Source organism: Phacochoerus africanus, chromosome 8 (assembly GCF_016906955.1).
Source record: "Phacochoerus africanus isolate WHEZ1 chromosome 8, ROS_Pafr_v1, whole genome shotgun sequence".
NCBI lineage: Eukaryota > Metazoa > Chordata > Mammalia > Artiodactyla > Suidae > Phacochoerus > Phacochoerus africanus.
In genome coordinates this window covers 96,058,727-96,079,150 of record NC_062551.1, presented here as the reverse complement: position 1 = coordinate 96,079,150, position 20,424 = coordinate 96,058,727, and the positions used below count along the sequence as shown (strand labels likewise).

Sequence of the window (20,424 nt, the reverse complement as noted above, 5' to 3'; positions counted from 1 at the left end):
TTTATGGGTGTATCTAACTGAAGGACATCTTGGTGGCTTTCACATTTGGTAATGTTGCATAAAGTGCTGTAAACATCCATGTGCAGGTTTTCATGTGGACATGAGACTTCAGCTCATTTGGGTAAATACTCAGGAGTGCAACCGCTGGATCATATGATACGAGTATGTTTAATTTCGCAAGAAGCAAGTGTACCAAACTCTTTTCCTGGGAGGCTGTACCACTGACCATCCCCGTCAGCAGTAAATGAGAGTTCCTATTGCTCCAAATCCTCAGCAGTGTTTGGTACTGTCGGTGTTTTGGGTTTTGACTGTCGTTACAGATGTGTAGTGCTGTCTCGTTGTTTTCATTTGCATTTCCCTAATGACAGAGGCTGTGGAGCATCTTTTCACATGCTTATTTACCGTCTGTGTATTTTATTTGGTGAGGTATCTGCTCATGTCTTCTGCCCATTTTTTTCATCCGGTGGTTCATTTCTTATTGTCAGGTTTTAAGAGTTCTTTGTATATTTTCGATAATAGTCCTTTAGCAGACATATCTTTTACAAATATCTTCTCCCAGTGTTTGGCTTGTCTTCTCTTTCTCTTCATGGTATCTTTCAAAGAGCAGAAGTTTTAAATTTTAATGAAATCTAGCTTCATTTCTTTCATGGATTGTGACTTCAGTGTCGTCTGTTAAAATGTCATCACATACCCAAGGTCATTTAGATCGTCTCCTGTGTTATCTTGTAGGGGTTTTATAGTTTTGTGTTTTACGTTTAGGTCGCTGGGCCAATTTTGGTGGAAGGTGTGAGTCTGTGTCTAGATTCATTCTCTGCCTGTGGGCGCTTCGTTGTTTCAGCACCATTTGTTGAAGAGTCTGTCTTCCCTCCATTATGTTGCCTTTGCTCTTTTGACAAAGAGCAGCTGAAGGTATTTCTCTGGGGCCGTCTGGGCTCTTCATTCTGTCCTGTTGGTCTGCCCGCTCTTCCATCAGTGTCACACTCTCTTGGGCACTACAGCTTCATAGTGAGTCTTGGAGTCAGGTGCTGTCCACCCTCAGATTTTTCTTCTCCTTCAGTGTTGTGTTGGCTGTTCTGGTCTTTTCCTCTCCATAGAAACTGAAAGGTCAGTTTGTTGATGTCCGCAAAATAACTTGCTGGGCTTTTGATTAAGATTTGATTGAATCCATGGATGGAGTTGGAAAGAAGCGACATTTGACAATATTGACTCTTCCTTTCTAGGAACGTGGAATATCTCTGCATTTATCTAGTTTTAAAAATTTCATTCATCAGAATTTTGTGTTTTCCTCAGATAGGTGTTGTATGTACTTTGTTAGATTTATACCTAAAGTATTTCATGTTGGGGGGTGCTAATCTAAATAATACTGTTTTTAATTTTGGATTCTGCTTATTTATTGAAGGTAATAGGAAAGTGATTGACTTTTATATATTAACCTTATATCCTGTCACGTTGCTGTAATTGCTTATTGCTTTCAAGATTTTATCTTTTTTTTTTTTTCTTTTGGTCTTTTTGCCTTTGCTAGGGCTGATCCTGCAGCATATGGAGGTTCCCAGGCTAGGAGTCTAATTGTTGCTGTAGCCACCAGCCTATGCCAGAGCCACAGCAACGCCAGATCCAAGCCGCTGAGCGAGGCCAGGGATTGAACCCACAACCTCGTGGTTCCTAGTTGGATCTGTTAACCACTGAGCCACGACGGGAACTCCAAGATTTTATCTATTTTTTTTTAAAGACTTTCTGCATAGAAAACCATGTCATCTACAAAGACAGTTTTATTTCTTCCTTCCCTCTATGTATACTTTTTTTGTCTTAGTGAATTAGCTAGGACTCTCAGTACAGTGTTGAAATGATGAGAGAGGATCTCCTTGCCTTGTTCTTGGTCTCAGTAGGAAAGGTTGGTTTCTCACCATTAAGTATGATGTTGGCTGTAGGTCTTCTAGATGTTCTTTGTTATGTTGACAAAGTTCCCTTCTGTTTCTAGTTTGGTGACAGTGAGTTGAATTTTGCTTCATGGCCTCATCTGAAAAAATTTTCCTTGGTGAATTAAGTTTATTTACTTTGTATATAAGGTCATTATTGATGTGATAGATATAGTTGGTCTAAATTCTGTTCCATTACATGTTTTTATGGTTTTCTTGAAGTCTTTTTTATTCTGTGACTTATTATTTATTTATCCGTATATGTTTGGCCGGAGTTCTGTCATGCTATTTTAGGTTTCGGTTTTAAAAGATTTTAAGTCTCTTGTTGTGGGGTCTTTTTAAAATTTATGTTTTATGTTTGATTTTTATTTTTTGGATATTTACAATTGTTTGTATTTTTTCCTAGTAATTTTTGGGAGTATAACATACTTAAATCCCTTTGCTCCTCTTTGGTTAGAGAGAAACTCCTGCAGTGAGCAATGACGTATAGCACACATCTTCCCCCCCCTCCACTGTCCCCTCCCATACTTGATGTTAGTCAATCGTATTATCTTTTAGTTTTTATTTTCATGTTGTTACCTCTGCTTATATGTCTGCTATTTTTCCTGTCTCATTTTCAGTGATACCTGCTGATCCTCCATCACCAGACGGCGACTTACCTTGTTTCGCACCATCTTTTACTCTCCTACACGGTCCCAGTTTTTGCTGGTTCCATCGTTTTATATTATCACACATAAAATTTACCTTCGCCTTATTCCTTTCCTCCTAGTTCTGCAGTGACATGAACTCAGCTGCCAGTTCTTTTGTTCCCCATTTGTCTTTCGAATTCAAGGGGATAGGGGTTGCCGAGCTCCAGTGTATTCAGCACGATTATGAATCTGTGGTCCACACCTGCGGGAACGCCCGGTGGCTATGAATCCTGGGCTCTTACTTTATTAGCTTATGTGTTATAAGAATTGTGAGGATTTGGTCTACTGATTTGTGACCTTGGCTCTTCCTGTGAGGAAATACAAGGGCAGATTAATGCGTTTACCTCTGATAGTGACTTGATTTCTTTCTTTTTTGCCTAGCCACCCTCCAGGAGTTGTTTCTTATTTTGACAGTCCAAACTTACTAAGTCCCTTTTTACTTGAACATGTCTGGATCTGGCCATTCTGGGTCATTTTTCTTGTCCCAGGGTGGGGGGCTGTGTGCACCTTCATTACAGAGATTTAAGTCTTCCTCTGTACAGGGCATTTTTCTTAAATAATGTCTTTAAATATTTGTTTTCTTCTGTTGACTTTATAGTTCAGAAATTCCAATTGCGTGTGTATTGGATCTCCTTTATCATTCTTCAAATCTGTCATTTTTGTTCTGCCTGATGGCACCATTCTGGGCAGTGTTCTTTGTCTCTCTGTAAATTTTACAGTTTTGCATTTTTTTCGTAGAGTATCTTTTGTTTGCTTTTCCAGTTCATTTTGCAGCATCACTGAGGGAATCGGGTTTTCCAAGACCTTTTTTTTTTTTTTTTTTTTTTGCAGGAGGGGGACCCTTCCCAGGTAGCTTTGCAGGTGTCACAACCTTAAGCCTCCCCCACTTCTGCTCTGTCATAGACCGGGCTGCTTTTTAAAATGTGGCTCAGCCATGAGATTTTATTTTTTAGCAGTCCCATCTTTTCTGAGCCTTTGAACCTATTTAGGTCCTGGAGAGCTTCTCATGTGGTCTCTTGAACCTGTTGTTATAACAACACTGTAGCTTGTGTTCAAGTACGTTTTTGCTTTGTGGTGCTTGGGATCTTTCAGCACAGAGTTCCTGCATCTCTGGGTCTCTCTGCCTTACTCTCCCAGGCACTTTCTGCCTCCTCTCAGCCTCCTCTAGCAGCCCTTAGATAGTCGGAAGGGTGTGGATTGTGTCTGTCTCTGTGTCACATGGAAAATGGAGATGAGGATTCCATCCAACTTTTTTTTCATGTCTTTTTGAGTGTGTTTGATATTCAGAGGAGAAGGAAATAGTTCTGTTGTTTCTTTTATTGTGGATGAGGAAAGTAGTTTCACAAAGGTTAAGTAAGTTGATCATTTGCACCCAGCAAAAGGCAGAGTGAGGATTCAAAACTGAATTTTTTATTTTATTTTAAATTTTTTTGGCTTTTTAGGGCTACACCTGTGGCATGTGGAGGTTCCCAGGCCAGGGATCGAATAGAAGCTGCAACTGCTGGCCTGTTCCACAGCCACAGCAACTTGGGATATGAGCGGTGTCTGCAACCTACACCACAGCTCGTGGCAACGCAGGATCCTTAACCCGATGAGCGAGGCCAGGGATCAAACCCGCATCCTCATGGATACTAGTCAGGTTTGTCCGCTGAGCCACTACGGGAACTTCCTCAGAACTGAATTTAAAAGCTTCAGCTCTGTTACTACACTGTGGTGTTTCTTCAGGACTGGAAATACAGTTGCAGAAAAGGAACCTTAATCTCATTGGATGCTTGTCACCGAGGAAGATAATCTAAATAGCAAGCGATGGTGCGGGAACATTTTTAAAACTTCAGTCAGTAGAACACGAAACTTCCTGATCTTCTGCAGCTTTCAAGGTTTTTGCCTCCCCCCGCCCATGCCCCCTTCTTTCATTTTTCCTCTGTCTGTGACCCAAAAAGGAGGCTGTAGGCAGATAAGACTCTCTAGTTGTATTTTCTATTTTCTTTCGATTTTTTCCTGTTCAGAACTAGACTCATTAACATAATACATGTTCTTCCTTTTTTTTTTTTTTTTGGTCTTTTCTAGGGCCACACCCACAGCATATGGAGGTTCCCAGGCTAGGGGTCTAAGTGGAGCTACAGTTACTGGCCTAAGCCAGAGCCACAGCAACTCAGGATCCGAATCGCATCTGTGACCTACACCACAGCCACAGCAATGCCAGATCCTTAACCCACTGAGCAAGGCCAGGGATCGAATCCACAAGCTCATGGTTCCCAGTTGGATTCGTTAACCACTGAGCCACAACAAAACTCCTCCCTTTGTTTTGTTAGGGAGCCTCTAGTCAGACTTTCTGTGGAGCTGAGGGACGAGGGTAAAATCAGATTTCTTTTCTTGCCTTGTCTGGTTTCACAAGGGCACCGTGGTTGCGTTTCCTGAACCAGCGAGATCTATAGTCGTGCTGCTGTTGACACTGACAGGATCCTCAGCCCTGAGCAGTGCTTCTTGAATGTAGCGTTGGTGGCTTTGTTTGTGAATGTTTCTGAGAGTGTAAAGGTTACCCTCACACATCTGTTTGCTCTGTAAAGATAAGGTTCTGGTGGAGTCAGAACTGAGCTGTGCCATGTTCTCCACCTTTGCATTTCTGTGAAGAACAAATCTACTTTTCAGAGATTATTGGTGGTCGTTACTCTATTAAAAAAAAAAAAGGCTTAATTGCTAACATTTAAAGTCATTGCAGCATCAGACCTAGTTGCTTGTACGTGCAGGTCCTGTATACAGATCTGGCTTGTGTGCTTTTGTGTTTTTAATGGGGCGTTTTTCTGAGAGACTCAGGGTGCAGAATAGACAAGGAAGATGACAGGGTTTCAGGAGGATGCTCTCCACTGACTTTGTCTCCTCTGAAGAGAACAGCGGTGAGTCTAGGGGATTATTATCATTATTTTTGGTGGATGTGTGTCTGGGGGTTGGATGAGGGAAAAGACAATTTTTTTTCATTTTTAAAAAAGACAGTTTTTAAATAATTCAAAACATGTAAAATGTTGTTTTGCTTAATTTATAATACCTGTGCCATTAGCTGTATATAGCGGTAGGGAGGAGGTAAGTATTTGATCATTTTATTTCCCATTTTTTAGGGACTATCCATTGAAGCGGAGAATAACAGTCACTGGTTAAAATAATGGCTTTTTAAAAGTGAATGTATTGTATGGTGAACTTACTATCTCTTTAAATCAGCTTTCCTGTTATGTATCTATTTCTTAAGTTTTGTGCTGTTTTTGATAAGTAAAGTTAAAAAGTTAGCATAAAAATGTAAGTACAACCGATAATCCTTTTTAAAAATAATGAAACAAAAAGGATTTTCCTTTTATTATTAAGATGATAAAAGATTGTGAAAATAGAGATAAAACAAGTTTTTTGTTTGTTTGTTTTTTTGTTTTTTTTAGGGCTGCACCTGAGGTGTACGCAAGTTCCCAGGCTAGGGGTTGAATCAGAGCTACACCTGCCAGCCTATGCCACAGCCACAGCAATGCCAGATCCTTAATGCACTGAGCTAGGTCAGGGATTGAAGCTGACACTATGTTGGGTTCTTAACCCAGTGAGCCACAACGAGAACTCCTAAAGTATTTTTAATTTGTCCGTTTTTTCCCCATTGTTTTCCACAGTGAACACTGTTGCTTTTTTTTTTTTTTAAAAAGTTCTTTAATAGTAGTTATTACTGATTTTTTTTTGTGTGTAGGGGTACATGGTCTACAAGTAGCAAGTCAGTTTTAAAATCCTCAGCAGAGGCCCTTTGTTTCTACAGCCGTCAGTGCTTTGAACAGTATTATTGTGTAGGAGTGTGGCAGTAATTCTCAGCGGAGGAAGGAAGGAAGCAAGCAGCCGGTAGTGGGGCAGAATGACACTGTGTGTGCAAAGCGCTCTGGGGGAGCAGCCTCCAGGCACGTGGGCGGGACAGGGTCTTGGTCCATAGGATGCCGCCGTGCTGGGGCAGCTCCTGCGGTTCTGCAGGTGGTGGCCGCAGAGGAGCTGGGGGTGGGGGTGCAGCCTCTGGAGGAGCACCAGTCCAGCCTGGGGGAGGTCTCCTGCCAGCTGACACCCTTGTGCCCTTCCCTCCAGTGTCGCTTCTGCAAGAGTGACTCTGGTGGAGGCAGAGGCTGGCCCTGGTCCTCGAGTGTCCTTGTCGCTGCCCCCTGGGTGGAGGCTGGCTGGGGGAAGCCAGCAGGCTGTTCCCCAGGCAGGCAGCTTTTGGTCCTTGGGTCTCTGTAGCAGAGCGGATCACTCTCAGCATCGCAGTGCCTGGGAGGGGGCGAGGCTCATTATAAAGAAGTTTTCTCCACCTTTTACTCAGGAGAACAATTCAACCCTGTGACTTAAAGGGCAGCCTCTGCAGCCTTTCCACTGGCAGTTGCCTTTTCTGACAACACCCATTTGTGTCTCGACATGAGGACATGTCCTGAGACCACACTGGTCAATGGGACACCGATTTCTTGAAATTCACGTAAAAATCTGTTCCTCTAAGTCCTGAACTCATAGTCAATTTTGCGTGTATCCGAAAGCCAGTAAGTTTTCTGTAAGAGACCCTGGTTACCCTTGAGCAGCAGGAGAGAATCACCCAGGGGTGGTTCCCTTCTCCAAGTGTCCCCAGGTCCCTTAATGGAATGACTCACACGGCCTTCGGGGGGGGGGGGGAAATCAGGCTTGTTGGACATGCAGCTAAAATTAAGTATTTGATTTTTAAAGATCAATATTTCATTATGCCTGGATTGATCATATTATAATATAAACTCTTAGCGATCAGGGTGTGTAATATATTCATTTGATATAGAAAACTTCAGTTGGAGAAAAATCCTTCTGAATGTGAGGTTTGTTTGATCCTTAAATCCGAATTCCGTCTTTGGTCTCATCCTTCTCAACACCAACAACCAAAACAGAAAACCACAAAACCTGTGATGCTCCTGTAGCTTCTCATAGCAAGCATCCTTGAGATTTAAGTTCCTTTTTTAAGGCAGAGCTGATGGATCCTGCCTCTGGATCGTGTGTATAAATGGCTGCACTGAGACTCTGAGGGAGGCTGGCCTTTGTGGCTGGTGTCCAGAGGAGCCACCTGTCCTTCTGGGGCATGTTTCTGAGGTCACCAAGCGAGATTATCCAAGTGGTAAGACGTATGGGCATTACTCTTTTTGTAAATCGCTCAAAGGTGGGCACACCCCTGAGCACACGCTGCTGGCGCCTCTGATTGCTGGTCAGCACTGTCGTCTTTGTCCCCGTCTGCAGGTTGGGGGCCTATCTGCCTCATGATTCCAGTTTGCATGTTTCCAGATTATTAAGATTTGTCTCTGTCAAGGGCGGCAGTCCCAGATCACACTAAGTGGCCGTAAGTCTGGCCGTTAGAGCCACGTGGAGGGTCCTGTTGCTGCTTCTGTCCTCACAGAAGTCCTGGGGTACATGACGGGAGGTGTCAGCGCCCACCCCAGCCCCAGAGAAGCACAGCCTGTACAGATGAAGCCTGAGGCCTGCATTTCAAATAGCTCCCCAGGCTCTGAGAACCCCTGCCTGGTGGGGAAGGCAGGAGGGCTGGGGGAGGTCATGTGTCTGGCAGGCAGGGTGGGGTGTACACACCGAGATTAGGAGGGCCTTTTTAGGAGTTCCCGTCATGGCTCAGTGGAAACGCATCTGACTAGCATCCATGAGGATGCAGCTTTGATCCCTGGCCTCACCCAGTGGGTTAAGGATCCGGCGTTGCCATGAGCTGTGATGTAGGTCGCAGACATGGCTTGGATCCTGCATTGCTGTGGTTGTGGCGTAGGCCAGCAGCTACAGCTCCAATTTGACCCCTAGCCTAAGAACCTCCATATGCTGCAGGTGTGGCCCTAAAGAGACCAAAAACAACAACAACAACAACAAAAAGGACTTTCCAGGATACACTGGGACAGCAGGCAGGGCAGGAGTGAGGGGTCTCCACCCAGGACTTTGAGGGTCAATGCTCAGGACAGGAGGAAGCTGGTGGGCTCAGGGGCCACCTGGTGTGGCTGCTGTACGGACCTGGGCAGAGGGCGGACCAGCGGTCTGGGAAGGTCCCACTCAGGAATTGCATGTTACACCCCAGACCTTGGGGACCTGGTGGCACCATCCCTCCAGGAAAGCCTGACCAGAGGTGTGTTCTCCGAGGGTGGCCCTGACAGGTGAGTGGCAGGGGCCGAAGGGGGGACAAGAGTGCATGTGACCTGCACGGAAGGTCCGGGGCAGGAAGAGGAGGAAGGGCAGGTCTGGGAGGAAGAATTTGTTTTGATGTCTTAAATTTGGGTACACTGGGGAATTGCAAGCCTGCATCCCATTCCTGAGACTGTCCAGGAAGTGATGTGGCCTCAGAAAGTTTCCTGAGCTCAGTGGCTGACTTGGACCAGCAGCGTAGATGGTTGTGGAGATGAGCCTCTCGTGGGAGGCGATGAGGGGCCTGAGGGTGGGACCACGGATGAGCTGAGGAGGAGGCGCAGCAGAGGGAGGAGGGGACAGACACATCTGCAGAGACCTGAGAGGTAGGGCCTGGGCATCACCTGGTGCAGGAGGTTAGGGGGCTGCCACTTGGCCTAGATCCCTCTCAATTGTGGCTCCTTTCTGTTTAAGGAGCCGCAGTTACTAATAGCCTGCCCACACCAGAACTTAAGCTCCAAATCATATTTAACCTCGAAGGTCCCGCTGTGGCACAGTGGCCTAAGAATCTGACTGCAGCAGCTCAGGTTGCTGCAGAGGCACGGGTTTGATCCCTGGCCCAGGGCAGTGGGTTAAGGATCCAATGGAGGTTGCAGCTGTGGCTCAGATTCAGTCCTTGGCCCGGGAACTTGCATGTGCCGTGGGTGCAGCCCCCCAAAATTATATTTAAGTTGAACAGATATTAAAGGCAACTCCATGTGTGTATATTGCATAAAGTTGGCTTTATGCAGCGTTGTCCGTGACCCGTGTTCCAGGCAGTCTTTGAGATGCTCCCGTGGCCTTGTTCTCCCTCCGTGCACTTGTTCTAGGTGTTTTGGGACCAGGTGGTTTAGGAACACCTCCAGCTTTGGATGCCTGTTCACATTTCACAGAAAGGACTGAGGAGGAGCAGCTCAGTTTGCGCTGTGTGGGAATTTCTTCTTGCGTGCATTTGGGGTGGGAAGGGTTCTGACAGTCCTCCAGCTCTGCCTGTTGCTTTGCATGCACGAACACTTGAGAGCGGAATGTTGGACATCCCGTTGGGGGTGGGGTGGGGAGAGCCCAGTCTGTCGCCCTGTCCTCTGCCCACGTTTGTTTGGCTCGCAAAAGCTAGGACTTTCTTCTGTGCTTCCTTTATGTCCTGTGTGTGTTTTCTGAACTGTTTAGTTGGGGGATAGAGGACAAGCTGCACGGCTTTCTGCTTTTCTCTTTCTGTCTGTTGCTGTGGGTGTCCTGGGCCGACAGGGCACGGAGGCCCGAGGGCCAGTGACTCCAGCAGGGAGGGGCTCTTCTTCTCTTTTGTTGGTGGGGGTGGGTGACGAGGTGCTACAGCCTCTGGGACTCAGGTCTTACTGTCTGTAAAGGAGGGGGTGAAATTCTTTGATTGTGAATAAAGACCCTCAGTGTAATAGATTACAGTGTAAAGAAATACATGCATATACCATTATTTTGAACGATTATTTGAAGTGCCCATCAGAATTTAAAAATGACCCTAGGTCTTCTGTCAGATGAGCTTGAAGTTGTGATTCAGGGCATCTGTGTGTGTGTTGGGGGTAGTCTGGGGACAGGTGGCTGGACGTGGTCACCGTGGAGGTGGGGACCACACTGGTGATAAAGCAGTTTCCCTGTGCATGTGACACTTACACTAGACTCTTGTCTGTCAAGTAAAGAAAACAGGGTATATACCTTAATTTAAAAATACTTTACTGCTGGGAGTTCTTGTCAAGGCTCAGTGGAAATGAATCTGACTAGTATCTATGAGGACGTAGGTTCGATCCCCGCCTGGAATCCCTCACTCAGTGGGTTTAGGATCCAGTGTGACCTTGAACTATGGTGTTACGTGTTGCAGACGAGGCTCAGATCTGGCGTTGCTGTGGCTGTAGTGCAGGCTAGCAGCTGTAGCTCTGATTTGACTCCAAACCTGGGAACCTCCATATGCTGTGGGTGCAGCCCTAAAAAGACAAAACAAACAAACAACAGAAAAACAAAAATCCCAAAACAAAATCCCTTAATTGCTAAAAAAAAAAAAAAATTGCTACCAATCACCTAAGCCTTCAGTGAGTCAGTATTTTTGCTGGTGGAGTGTCTTCCCTCTGTGTCAGTGCATCGTCAGTGAGCAGTAATGTTTTGAAAAGAATCTTTTTTTCAACAGTGGACTTAAAATATTCAGTAGACCATGTCGTAAACACATTTGCTATCCTCTAGGCTTTGCTGTTCCATTTATAGAGCACAAGCAGAGTGGATTTAGCATAACCCTAAGGGCCCTAGGATTTTTGAAATGGTAGGTGAGCACCGGCTGCATTAGCCCCTACAAAAGGGAGTCAATCTGTTCTTTGAAGCTGGCCACTGACTTCTCTCCAACTATGGAAGTCCTTGGTGGCATCTTCTTCCAGTGGAAGCCTGCTTCCTCTACATGGGAAATCCCGTTCTGTGCAGCCACCTTCACGAGTGATCTGAGCTAGGTGTTCTGGGTGAGTTCCTGCAGCTTCTCCATCAGCATGTGCTGCCTCACCCGGAACAGTAATGTCATGGAGATGGCATCTTTCCTTACACCTCAGGAACCAGCCTCTGCCAGCTTCAAATTCTGCAGCCCCTTCACCTCTCAGCCTTCATAGACTTGAAGAGTCAGGGCTCTGCTCTGGTTTGAGGGCATGTTATGGCTGCTCTGATGTTTTATCCAGGCCACTGAAGACTTTCTCCATATCAGCAACAAAGCTCTTTGGCTTCTTATCATCCATGTGTTTACTGGCAAGCTCTTTTAATTTCCCTTGAGAACTTTTCCTTTGCAGCCACAACTTGGCTGGCTGCTGCAAGAGGCCTGGCTGTCTCTTGACAGGGCCCTCTCTGTCTTCCACACCTTCCTTGTTCAGCTTAATCACTTTTCCTTTGCAGCCACAACTTGGCTGGCTGCTGCAAGAGGCCTGGCTGTCTCCTGACAGGGCCCTCTCTGTCTTCCACACCTTCCTTGTTCAGCTTAATCATGTCTCACTTTTGAGCTAAAGTGAGAGACGTGTGCACCTCTTCCTTTTACTTGAGCACTGAGAGGCCATCGCAGGGGTGTTAATTGGCCCGATTCTAATCCTGTTGTGTCTCAGGAACTAGACTGAGGAGGGGGACAGAGCCGGGGTGGGAGGGGGGAGGGTAAGGGCAGGGTGGAGCCATCAAAATACACACATTCATCACTTAAGGTCACCCGCCCCGTCTCACATGGGTGTGGTTTGTGGTGCCTCAAACAATTGTAATAGTAGCATCAAAGATCACAGATCACCTAACAACTATGATAATAAGGAAAAAGATAGAAACATTGTAAGAATTACCACGGTGTCACACACACACACACACACACACACACACACACACACACACACTCAAAGTGAGTGAAAGCTGTTGGAACAATGGTGCCAGTAGACTTGCTCTATTCAGGGTTGCCCCAAACTTTCAATTTGTTTTATTTATTTATGTTTTTTATTGAAGTTAGTTGATCTCTAATGCTTCAGGTGTACAGCAAAGTGATTCAAACATATGTATTCAGATTCTTTTCTATTACAGGTTATTACAAGATATTGAATATAGTTCCCTGTGCTATGCAATCAGTCCTTAGTGTTTATCTATTTTATGTATGGTAGTGTGTTAATCCCAAATTCCTAATTTGTCCTTCTCCCTCTTTTCCCCTTGGTAACTGCAAGTTTATTTTCTGTCTATGTGAGTCTAATTCTGTTTTGTGAGTAGGTTCCTTTGTATCATTTCTTTAGATTCCACATGTAAGTGATATCATACGATGTTTGTCTTTCTCTGACTTAATTCACTTAGTATGATAATCTCTGGGTCCATCAGGGTTGCTGCAGATTGCGTTATTTCATTCTTTCCATGGCTGAGGAATATTCCATAAACTATCTATTTGTGAAAACACAGTATCTGTGAAGGCATAATAAAGCAGCGTGCAATAAAACAAGATAGGTGTGTGTAATGTTTCAGAGGGCATTAGATATAGGCCAATTTTATCCTCTGTTCTAGACCCAGCTCTGCATGTTGTGTGGTGATATCTGAGCTGTAACTGCTGTTTATATGGAGCGATGCATTGAAGTAAATGATATCTTAGAGCATTTCCTGTCCCTAGATCTCACAGTTTTGTTCAAGGGTGAGGAATTAGGGGAATTAGTTGAGTTCTCCATGCAATTCATCACCTGTATATGTGTTACTGAGTTGATCACACGTCAATGTGCTGTTGAGTTCTGGGCATGTCCCCAGGCCTAAGCCCCAGGGCCTTCCCAGACTGGACCTGGAAACAGTCCTCGGCCACCATATGTAGGCAAACATAAAAGACGGTGGTGGGGTTTTTCCTGTTTAACCTATTTTCACCTTCCCTCTGAGAAGAAGGGAGGGTTTGTGATCTTTTGCTGCAGACTAAGCTACATTCTGGAGGAAATGCAAATAAAAGAGTCTTGCTTTGGGGGTTGTTAGAATCAGCACAGGAGGTGGTGAGAAGGAGCATAGAGCCCAGCGCAGGACAGTGTGGGTTTGCCAGTGGCTGCGCCCGGCTGGGTCTAGTGCTGGGAAAGGCTGGGAGCCTCGGGCACCAGCCCCTCCCCCTGTAAGCTGTGGATGAGAAGTTGAATCAGAACCCCCCAGGGAAGGGTTGTGTGGTCCAGCCCAGTGCCTGGTGAGTTAGGGCTCAGGCCACGTGCTGGCTAGTGCCTGTTGGTGTAAATGAGTTCTAACCATGACTCCTGTGCATGTTGTCTGTGGCGGCAGTGGGGTAGGGATGAGACTGCCTGCCCAGCAAAGCCACCTGTGTCTGGCCTTCGCAGGAAGTGTTACTTCTTCCTGTAACTGCACAGTAAACACCCACCAGAGTCTCGGCAGGCAGGTCTCCGGCTAACAGACCTGAGGGGTGAGTGTGAGCACGTGTCTGCATTCAGTCTGTTACTCTTACCTTCTCAGGGCAGCCTTGGCCAGCTTGCAGCCCTGTGGCCCCTCTCCTGCCTCTGTTTATCACTTGCTTTGTGAGTGTGTTTCCTGTCCTTTAAGCAGATGCAGAAATCCCCAATGCTGACTTCATTTTCTCATCCCAGCACTTGGCTTCGTGGGCTTTGGGAAGCTAAAAAACAACTAGGTCTCGGAGTTGCCCTCGTGGTTCAGTGGGTAACGAATCCGACTAGGATCCATGAGGACACGGGTTCGATCCCTGGCCTTGCTCAGTGGGTTAAGGATCCGGCGTTACTGTGAGTTGTGGTGTAGGTCGCAGACTCGGCTCGGCTCCTGCGTTGCTGTGGCTCTGGCGTAGGCCAGCAACTGTAGCTCCAGTTAGACCCCTAGCCTGGGAACCTCCATGTTCTGTGGTTGCAGCCCTAGAAAAGGCAAAAAGACAAAAACAAACAAAAAAACCAACTGGGTCTCAAAACTAACTCACGCGTTTGTTTTTTTTTTGTTTTTTTTTTTCAAGTTTGTGTGCAACCTCATACATGCGTACATAAGCAAATATGTACGCATATTTCCACCTCAGGAGGAGGAAGCTGTGTGTCACAGACCAGGTGGGATTTTGCTGGTCTGTCTGCAGTCAGAGGCTGTGCTCTCTCTGCTGCCTGTTTGCTGACTAATCAGAGAATTGACTTTTTCCCCTTTTATGTTTATAGAATCAGAAGATTATTTTTCAAGTAAGCTTGAACATAATTCAGTGATTTATAGTTGAATTCTTTCTTTGTATTCTTGTGTTCAAAGATTGATATATGTGATGCTTTTTGAAGGAGAAAAATGTATTTAATGAAATAAACTGAAATGGCTCCCTTTTTATATAGACGCAAAATGGAGATTTCTTAAAATAGAAAATCAGTAATTTGCTTTTGAATAACATGCTGGCATTTTATGTGGTTTAAAAAACTACTTGTGGGTTCCGTATTGAAATAAATATTACTTTTATACTACTTTGCACACTTTGGGCTGAAATGTGAAGTCTATTTATTCTGTACATTTTTTTAGCATAAGGACTTTTGAGCCTGGCTGAGCTATTTCCTTATAATGATTGTGGAACTTTTCAAAATTCTCATTTCTTTTAAAACGATATGCAGACAATTTCATTCTTCTTTGATAATACATCTTTGTTTATAAGTATTCTAAACACTTACACATTTTCTGCCACTAGTTTAACCCTCAGCTGTGCAGGATTTGCTCTTACTGTTCTTACAGGACTCCAATTTGAAGGCTGCATTCCCTGATTACACATCGAGTTGGATTCTTCTGTTACCTTCTTACCCACATGGGATTGTCTCGAGGCTGAGGAAGCATTCAGGGGAGGGAATATGATTCATCTTGACTCCTTTTCAGGCTCTGAACCCAGAGCTGCCTGCCTTGGAGGCCTGGCCCTGGGGACCTGATGGCTGGAGGTGGGAAGGGGCTGCCCTGTGACAGTGTTTGTGGCCTGCGTCTTGGGTCTGTGAGATGGTTCTAGAGCCACACCCATTGGAGTTTAGACTCTCTTGGATGTGGTTTCAGGACCAGCAGCATCCATATCCTCTGGGAGCTGGTTAGAAATACAGAATCCCAGACCTGCCCCAGACCTTCTGCCCTGGTATCTGCATTTCACTGGCATCCCCTTGGGAAGCTGGGGTCCAGGTCACTGGTTTCCCAGACGATCAAACAATAGAACCACCTTTGGTCAGAAACCACAGAATCCTGGTCCCAGCCCCCTGAGATGTTGCTTCCCTTGGTCTGGTGTGACCCTGCTGTCTGACCAGATGTGGAAGTGCTGGTCTGAAGTGGATTAGCCCTAGCTGGGGAGGGGAACTTCGAGGGGTAAATCTCCTGCTACAGGAGTGTGTGGAGGCCCCCATCCCTGGCCTCCCTTGAGCCCCTTTCTCTGGGCCTCTGTCCCTGAGTGGACGTGTCACTCCTGAGGAGCCCTTGAGACCTGCAGGCCACCAGACTGGCATGCCAGCCTCTGTCAGCAGCTCCAGCTGATGGGAACAGAGATTTGCAAGCGGTCTAGCTACCTAGCTTCCACCCCCTTCTTTTCCAGTTCCCATGGAAACAGATTGCAGGGAAACTGGGCACGGGGCTATCTTTACCCTGTTTGGGGAGCTGAGGTCTGTTTGTTTCCATGGAAACCAGAAAGGAAGGGGATGTTTTTCAGCCTCAGCGGCCGCCTCCATCCTCACACACAGCCCTCTTCTGCCCAAGTGTATGTCTGGGCCCATGTGGCTCTGACTGTGGCTGTGACTCGGGATGGAAGGGGCAGGGAGGGACAGGGCCCTTGGTGTTCCCTCCGAGTGCCAGTACTTCCTTTCCTCCCAGGCCGCTGTGTCTGAGTGATTGAAGTGTCTCCTGAGCTATTACTTCTTGTATGGCTCTGTATTTTTATGCAGAGGAAGAAAAGGGATGAGTCAGTGCGGTAGGAGTGGGTCTGATGGGGACTGGCTGAGAGGGAGTGACAGCCCCTGGGCTGTCAGAGGCTGGGCCTCCTGCCCCCACAGCCTCCGTCTGTAGGAGCATCTGAGGCTCCCCTGTGGAGAGGGAGTAAATAGCACTGGTTTTGGAGCAAGAAATGGGAGAAGGTGTGGGTTTTAAAGGTGGAGAAAGTTGCTGGCACTTAGGTCCCTAGAGGCGCCCCCTCCGCGCTGGTGCTGGCAACAGAGCGGTGGTTTCAGGTCCCCACTTGGTGCTTAGAGTGCCGCTTGCCACTGAGCCCTGGGTTTTCTTGGGTGGTTTCCTCAAAACTCTCCCATCAGACTTGCCGCTGGACACGTGAGATGGCAACTTGCTGGGCGTCGGAGGACGAGAGATCGTAGCTGCCCTGGAGCTGCTCCATCCATGTTTCCCTAGCAGGGGTGGATGTGGCTCTGCTCCTCAGGTGGCCAGAGCCCTGGGGCCGTTGTGCTGTCCCCAACAGCCCCTGTGTCACCGGCCTGGTGCAGCTGCAGCAGTGACATCAGCTTCAGGCCAGCCTCAGCCTGTGCCATTCTGTGTGTGTCCTTGGCTGCCTGTTGTAACGTCTGTGTTCTTGGGCTTCTGTCATCAGAGGGAGTTGTTCCACCCGCACTGACTGGGCTGAATGATTCTTGTTTCCAGAATTTGCTATGGCTCAGGTGGCAGTTTTCTTGTTTGTATTCTGTGCCGTGGCTGAAAGGCTGGTGTAGGTGTGACCTGTGAGCTGCTCTCTGTGAGCCTGTGGTCTCAGTTACTGGGCTCCTGCAGGGCGCCCAGCCCTGGACTCGGTCACAGCGCTCCTGCAGGGCACCCAGCACGGCGCTTCTGCTTCCCTGACCAGCAGGGCAGCGCAGAGTGGCGAGTAAGGGCGGCTCCTAGGCCAGCCTGGGCCTGGATCTGGGCACACGCTGCCCACCTCCTCACTGTCTCCTGGCTTTGTCACACTGAGTATGTTCAGTCAGTGAGGATTCTCTGCCAGGGCACCGTCACCCGTCACCGAGCAGCCCCGTGTGTGACCCACGAGTCACCTGCGTTAAACTGACCGTTGGTACAGCCTCTTTGGCCCTGTAGTCAGGGGGTGGTGGGTGGGATGGGGAGCTGCCAGGTGTTCACAGCCCATGAGGCCCCATTTTCCTTGTCTGTCCCAGGACACGTGGACCTTTCTTTAGAAATCTCTAAACAAAATGTTGCTGGAGTATTTCAGTCCACCGCTCCCCGTCTCAAACAGGATAGGGAGTTGTGGTAGATATAAAGTGGGACGTTTTCTTTTTCCTAAAGGAATGTATTTTTCAGAAAAGGCGTATGACTCCTTACTGGATGCGTGGGCCTTCCTGGAGCACTTGATGAAGCAGCAGATATGGAGCTGGTCTGGGGCCTTGTTCACAGGGGACATTTAGGGAGACTTTGCTCACCCGAGTGATGGACATTGTGCAGCGTGTTCATTTTTACTGGAAGCATTGGCTGTTTTCTTGCTGGTCCATTTTTGTGTTTCAGGCGTAGGTGGCTCCGTTCCGAGGCCTCCCGCTGTGAGGAGTGAGGAGGGTGCTGAACCTGTCAGGCTCTGGGAGGGGCTGGCAGGACCTCTCCTCTGTGCAGAATTTCATTCTCGAGGCTTCGGGAAAGCTTGAGAAACACACCTAAAACGGCTTTAAAAATCAGCACTTTGAGAGTTCCCGTCGTGGCGCAGTGGTTAACAAATCTGACTAGGAACCATGAGGTTGCGGGTTCGATCCCTGGCCTTGTTCAATGGGTTAAGGATCCGGCGTTGCACTGAGCTGTGGTGTAGGTCGCAGACATGGCTGGGATCCCACGTTGCTGTGGCTCTGGCGTAGGCTGATACAGTTCCGATTCAACCCCTAGGCTGGGAACCTCCATATGCCCCTGGAGCGGCCCTAGAAAAAGCAAAAGGACAAAAAGACAAAAAAAAAAAAAAAAAGTCAGCACTTTACAAAGGGTATAAACCAAACCAAGAAGGATGGAAGAAAGGCAGATAGAACCTGTGTGGTTATTTTCTGGCAAGAAGATGTAAAACCTGGATTAAATTTATTTCCAAAGTCTATTGCTGTTTTGATAATGTGGTATTTTGATATGAAAACATGAAAAGAATTGAACACCAAAAGACTTTTTCCTTTTCAAGGGAAGTTTCTTCTTCGTCGTTTTTTTCTTTTCTGTTATTCTACCACATTTCCTACCAAATACCTCACCCACACATTTTCTTTAATTTTGTCTTCTTTCCCGTTTCTGTTATTGATTTTAGCTGACATAGAATACTTGTGAGCTTTAATTTCCATCTATCAAGAACTTAAAAAGTTAAGAAGAATCAGCTGAGGAAATAAGAGGCGGATGCCCTGTAGTCGTGTTAGGTGAGGTGGGGCCCTCGTCCCACAGTCACCCTCCGTGGTCCCTGTGTCCTCCTCTGTAAGATGCAGGGGGCAGGTGGCGCCATGGCCCTGCTCCTCGATGGTGTGAGGAGATGTGGTCCATGTGCTGACATAGGGACAGTTTGCTAGGAATGTGCTCCAGTCTTGGGGAGGGCTCAGACGGCGCAGCCTTGCAGTTTTATCTAGGGTTGGAGCTGCCGAGGTGACATCTTCTAGGACGGTCCAGTAGACTTGCCACTGTCCCTCTTTCGTCTTGTGTGCCTATGTGAAGCGTGTCCTAGATTCCGTATTTGCTGCCTGAAATGGTGACCCAAGTGCCCGGAGCCTGCTGACTGCCCAGGGCCCAGTGGCCTTGAGGTTGTTTTATAAAAGCCACAAGTCGTAGTGCACCCCGAATCACAGACATTCAAAGCAGCAAGAAACATCGCCGCCGCGGTGCAGACAGGCGTTGTCCCCCCTATTCTCAGACTTGGCTTCTCTGTAGATTTTCTGTGCTTGTTTTCTGTGGCCTTTTCTTGAACATCTGTCCTGTCTCTTTTGGCCAGGGACATGGCCACTGGGGCGAGTTCAGATCAGAAGGGACCTGGGGCTCCAGGACCTCCTGGTGCGAGGATGTGTTGGCCTGGCTGTGAGCCTCGTGCCAGGGGCAGGGCTGTGAGGACGTCCTGAGACTGACCGGCCCGGCCAAGGTCTGTGTGTCGGTCCTCAGGGAAGAGGGCTCGTGTGGAGGCAGGAGCAGAGGCTCCGAGGCCTCTTTCCCACTGGCCCTCACCTGTCTTGCCAGGCATCCCCTGCTGCTGTGAACTCCAACAAACCAGGTAGTAGCAGAAGTTTCAGGTCAGCAGCACAGCACTCTCTTTGTGTGTTTGTCTTTCTTTTTTTTTTTTTTTTTTGAGTTGTGCCACAGGGCCTTGATTTGTGGAGGAGCGGCAGTCCTTCCCCAGGGCAGAGCAAAGAGTCAGTCCTCAGACCCACGTGGGGACCCTGTGGCTGGCCATCAACCAGGTAACTGAGGCGGCCCGGCAGGCTGCCCTTGGAGACAGGTGGTCGGTCGCAAGCATCACTGGGTGTTTATTCTTTTTTTTTTTTTTATTGTCTTTTTGCCTTTTCTAGGGCCGTGGGTATATGGAGGTTCCCAGGCTAGGGGTCTAACCGGAGCTGTAGCCGCCGGCCTACGCCACAGCCACAGCCACAGCAAAGCGGGATCTGAGCTGCGTCTGCGACCTACACCGCAGCTCATGGCAACGCCAGATCCTTAACCCACTGAGCAGGGCCAGGGATCAAGCCCACATCCTCATGGTTATGAGTAGGATTCGTTAACCACTGTGCCACGACGGGAACTCCTGGGTGTTTATTCTTTATGCACTAGCCTTTGATGAATGTCACGGGGTTTGGAGAAAAGGTGGTTCACGTCCGTGTTGGGTTTTGGCCTCTGTGCTCAGTGTGACCCTAATGTTTCCTGAGCCACGTGTCTGCCCCGCAGCACATGGTCATGAGAGCTGCGATATGCAGAATGCACTTGTCTTCACTCCCGGGTGAGTCTCGAGGACTAGGTTTTGCACGAGTGTTTGTGAACAAGTGGTAAAGTGAACACATTCCGCACCTGTTAGATCAGGGTTTGCAGGTGTTCATGTTCTTTAAGGATGTCCTTTGCTGTGGGGAGGACCCTTCAGCTTGGTGTGCTGTGTTCCCTAGTAGCTCTTGCGCTGTTATAGGGAGAGTTATGGCATTTTTTCCCCCTTAAAAGTCCCTTTAAAACTATTCAACCCAGGTCCTTCCTGGTGAGCTGACCACAGTGCTTAGGAAATGGCCCAGAGTGGCCTGGGGAGGACATTTGAACCCACATGGCCT

At 47.4% G+C, this 20,424-nt stretch overlaps 1 protein-coding gene across 12 annotated transcripts in view; it reads left to right on the top strand.

Moving 5' to 3' along the window:
- Positions 1-20,424, top strand: part of LDLRAD4 (low density lipoprotein receptor class A domain containing 4) — a 170,601-nt gene that overhangs the window by 80,742 nt on the left and 69,435 nt on the right. For 3 of the 12 annotated variants that reach the window (XM_047793595.1, XM_047793604.1, XM_047793603.1), the window contains exon 3: positions 19,481-19,578. The exons of 7 other annotated variants lie outside the window; for them this stretch is intronic. Coding sequence is in view for 2 of the 5 variants with exons in the window: in XM_047793604.1 (XP_047649560.1) it covers positions 19,481-19,578 (98 nt within the window). In the remaining 3 variants the exon portion in view is untranslated. Of the gene's footprint in view, positions 1-5,294; positions 5,500-13,523; positions 13,665-19,480; positions 19,579-20,424 lie in introns of those variants that run through there. 2 more of the 12 variants (XM_047793601.1, XM_047793600.1) reach the window with 2 other exon arrangements.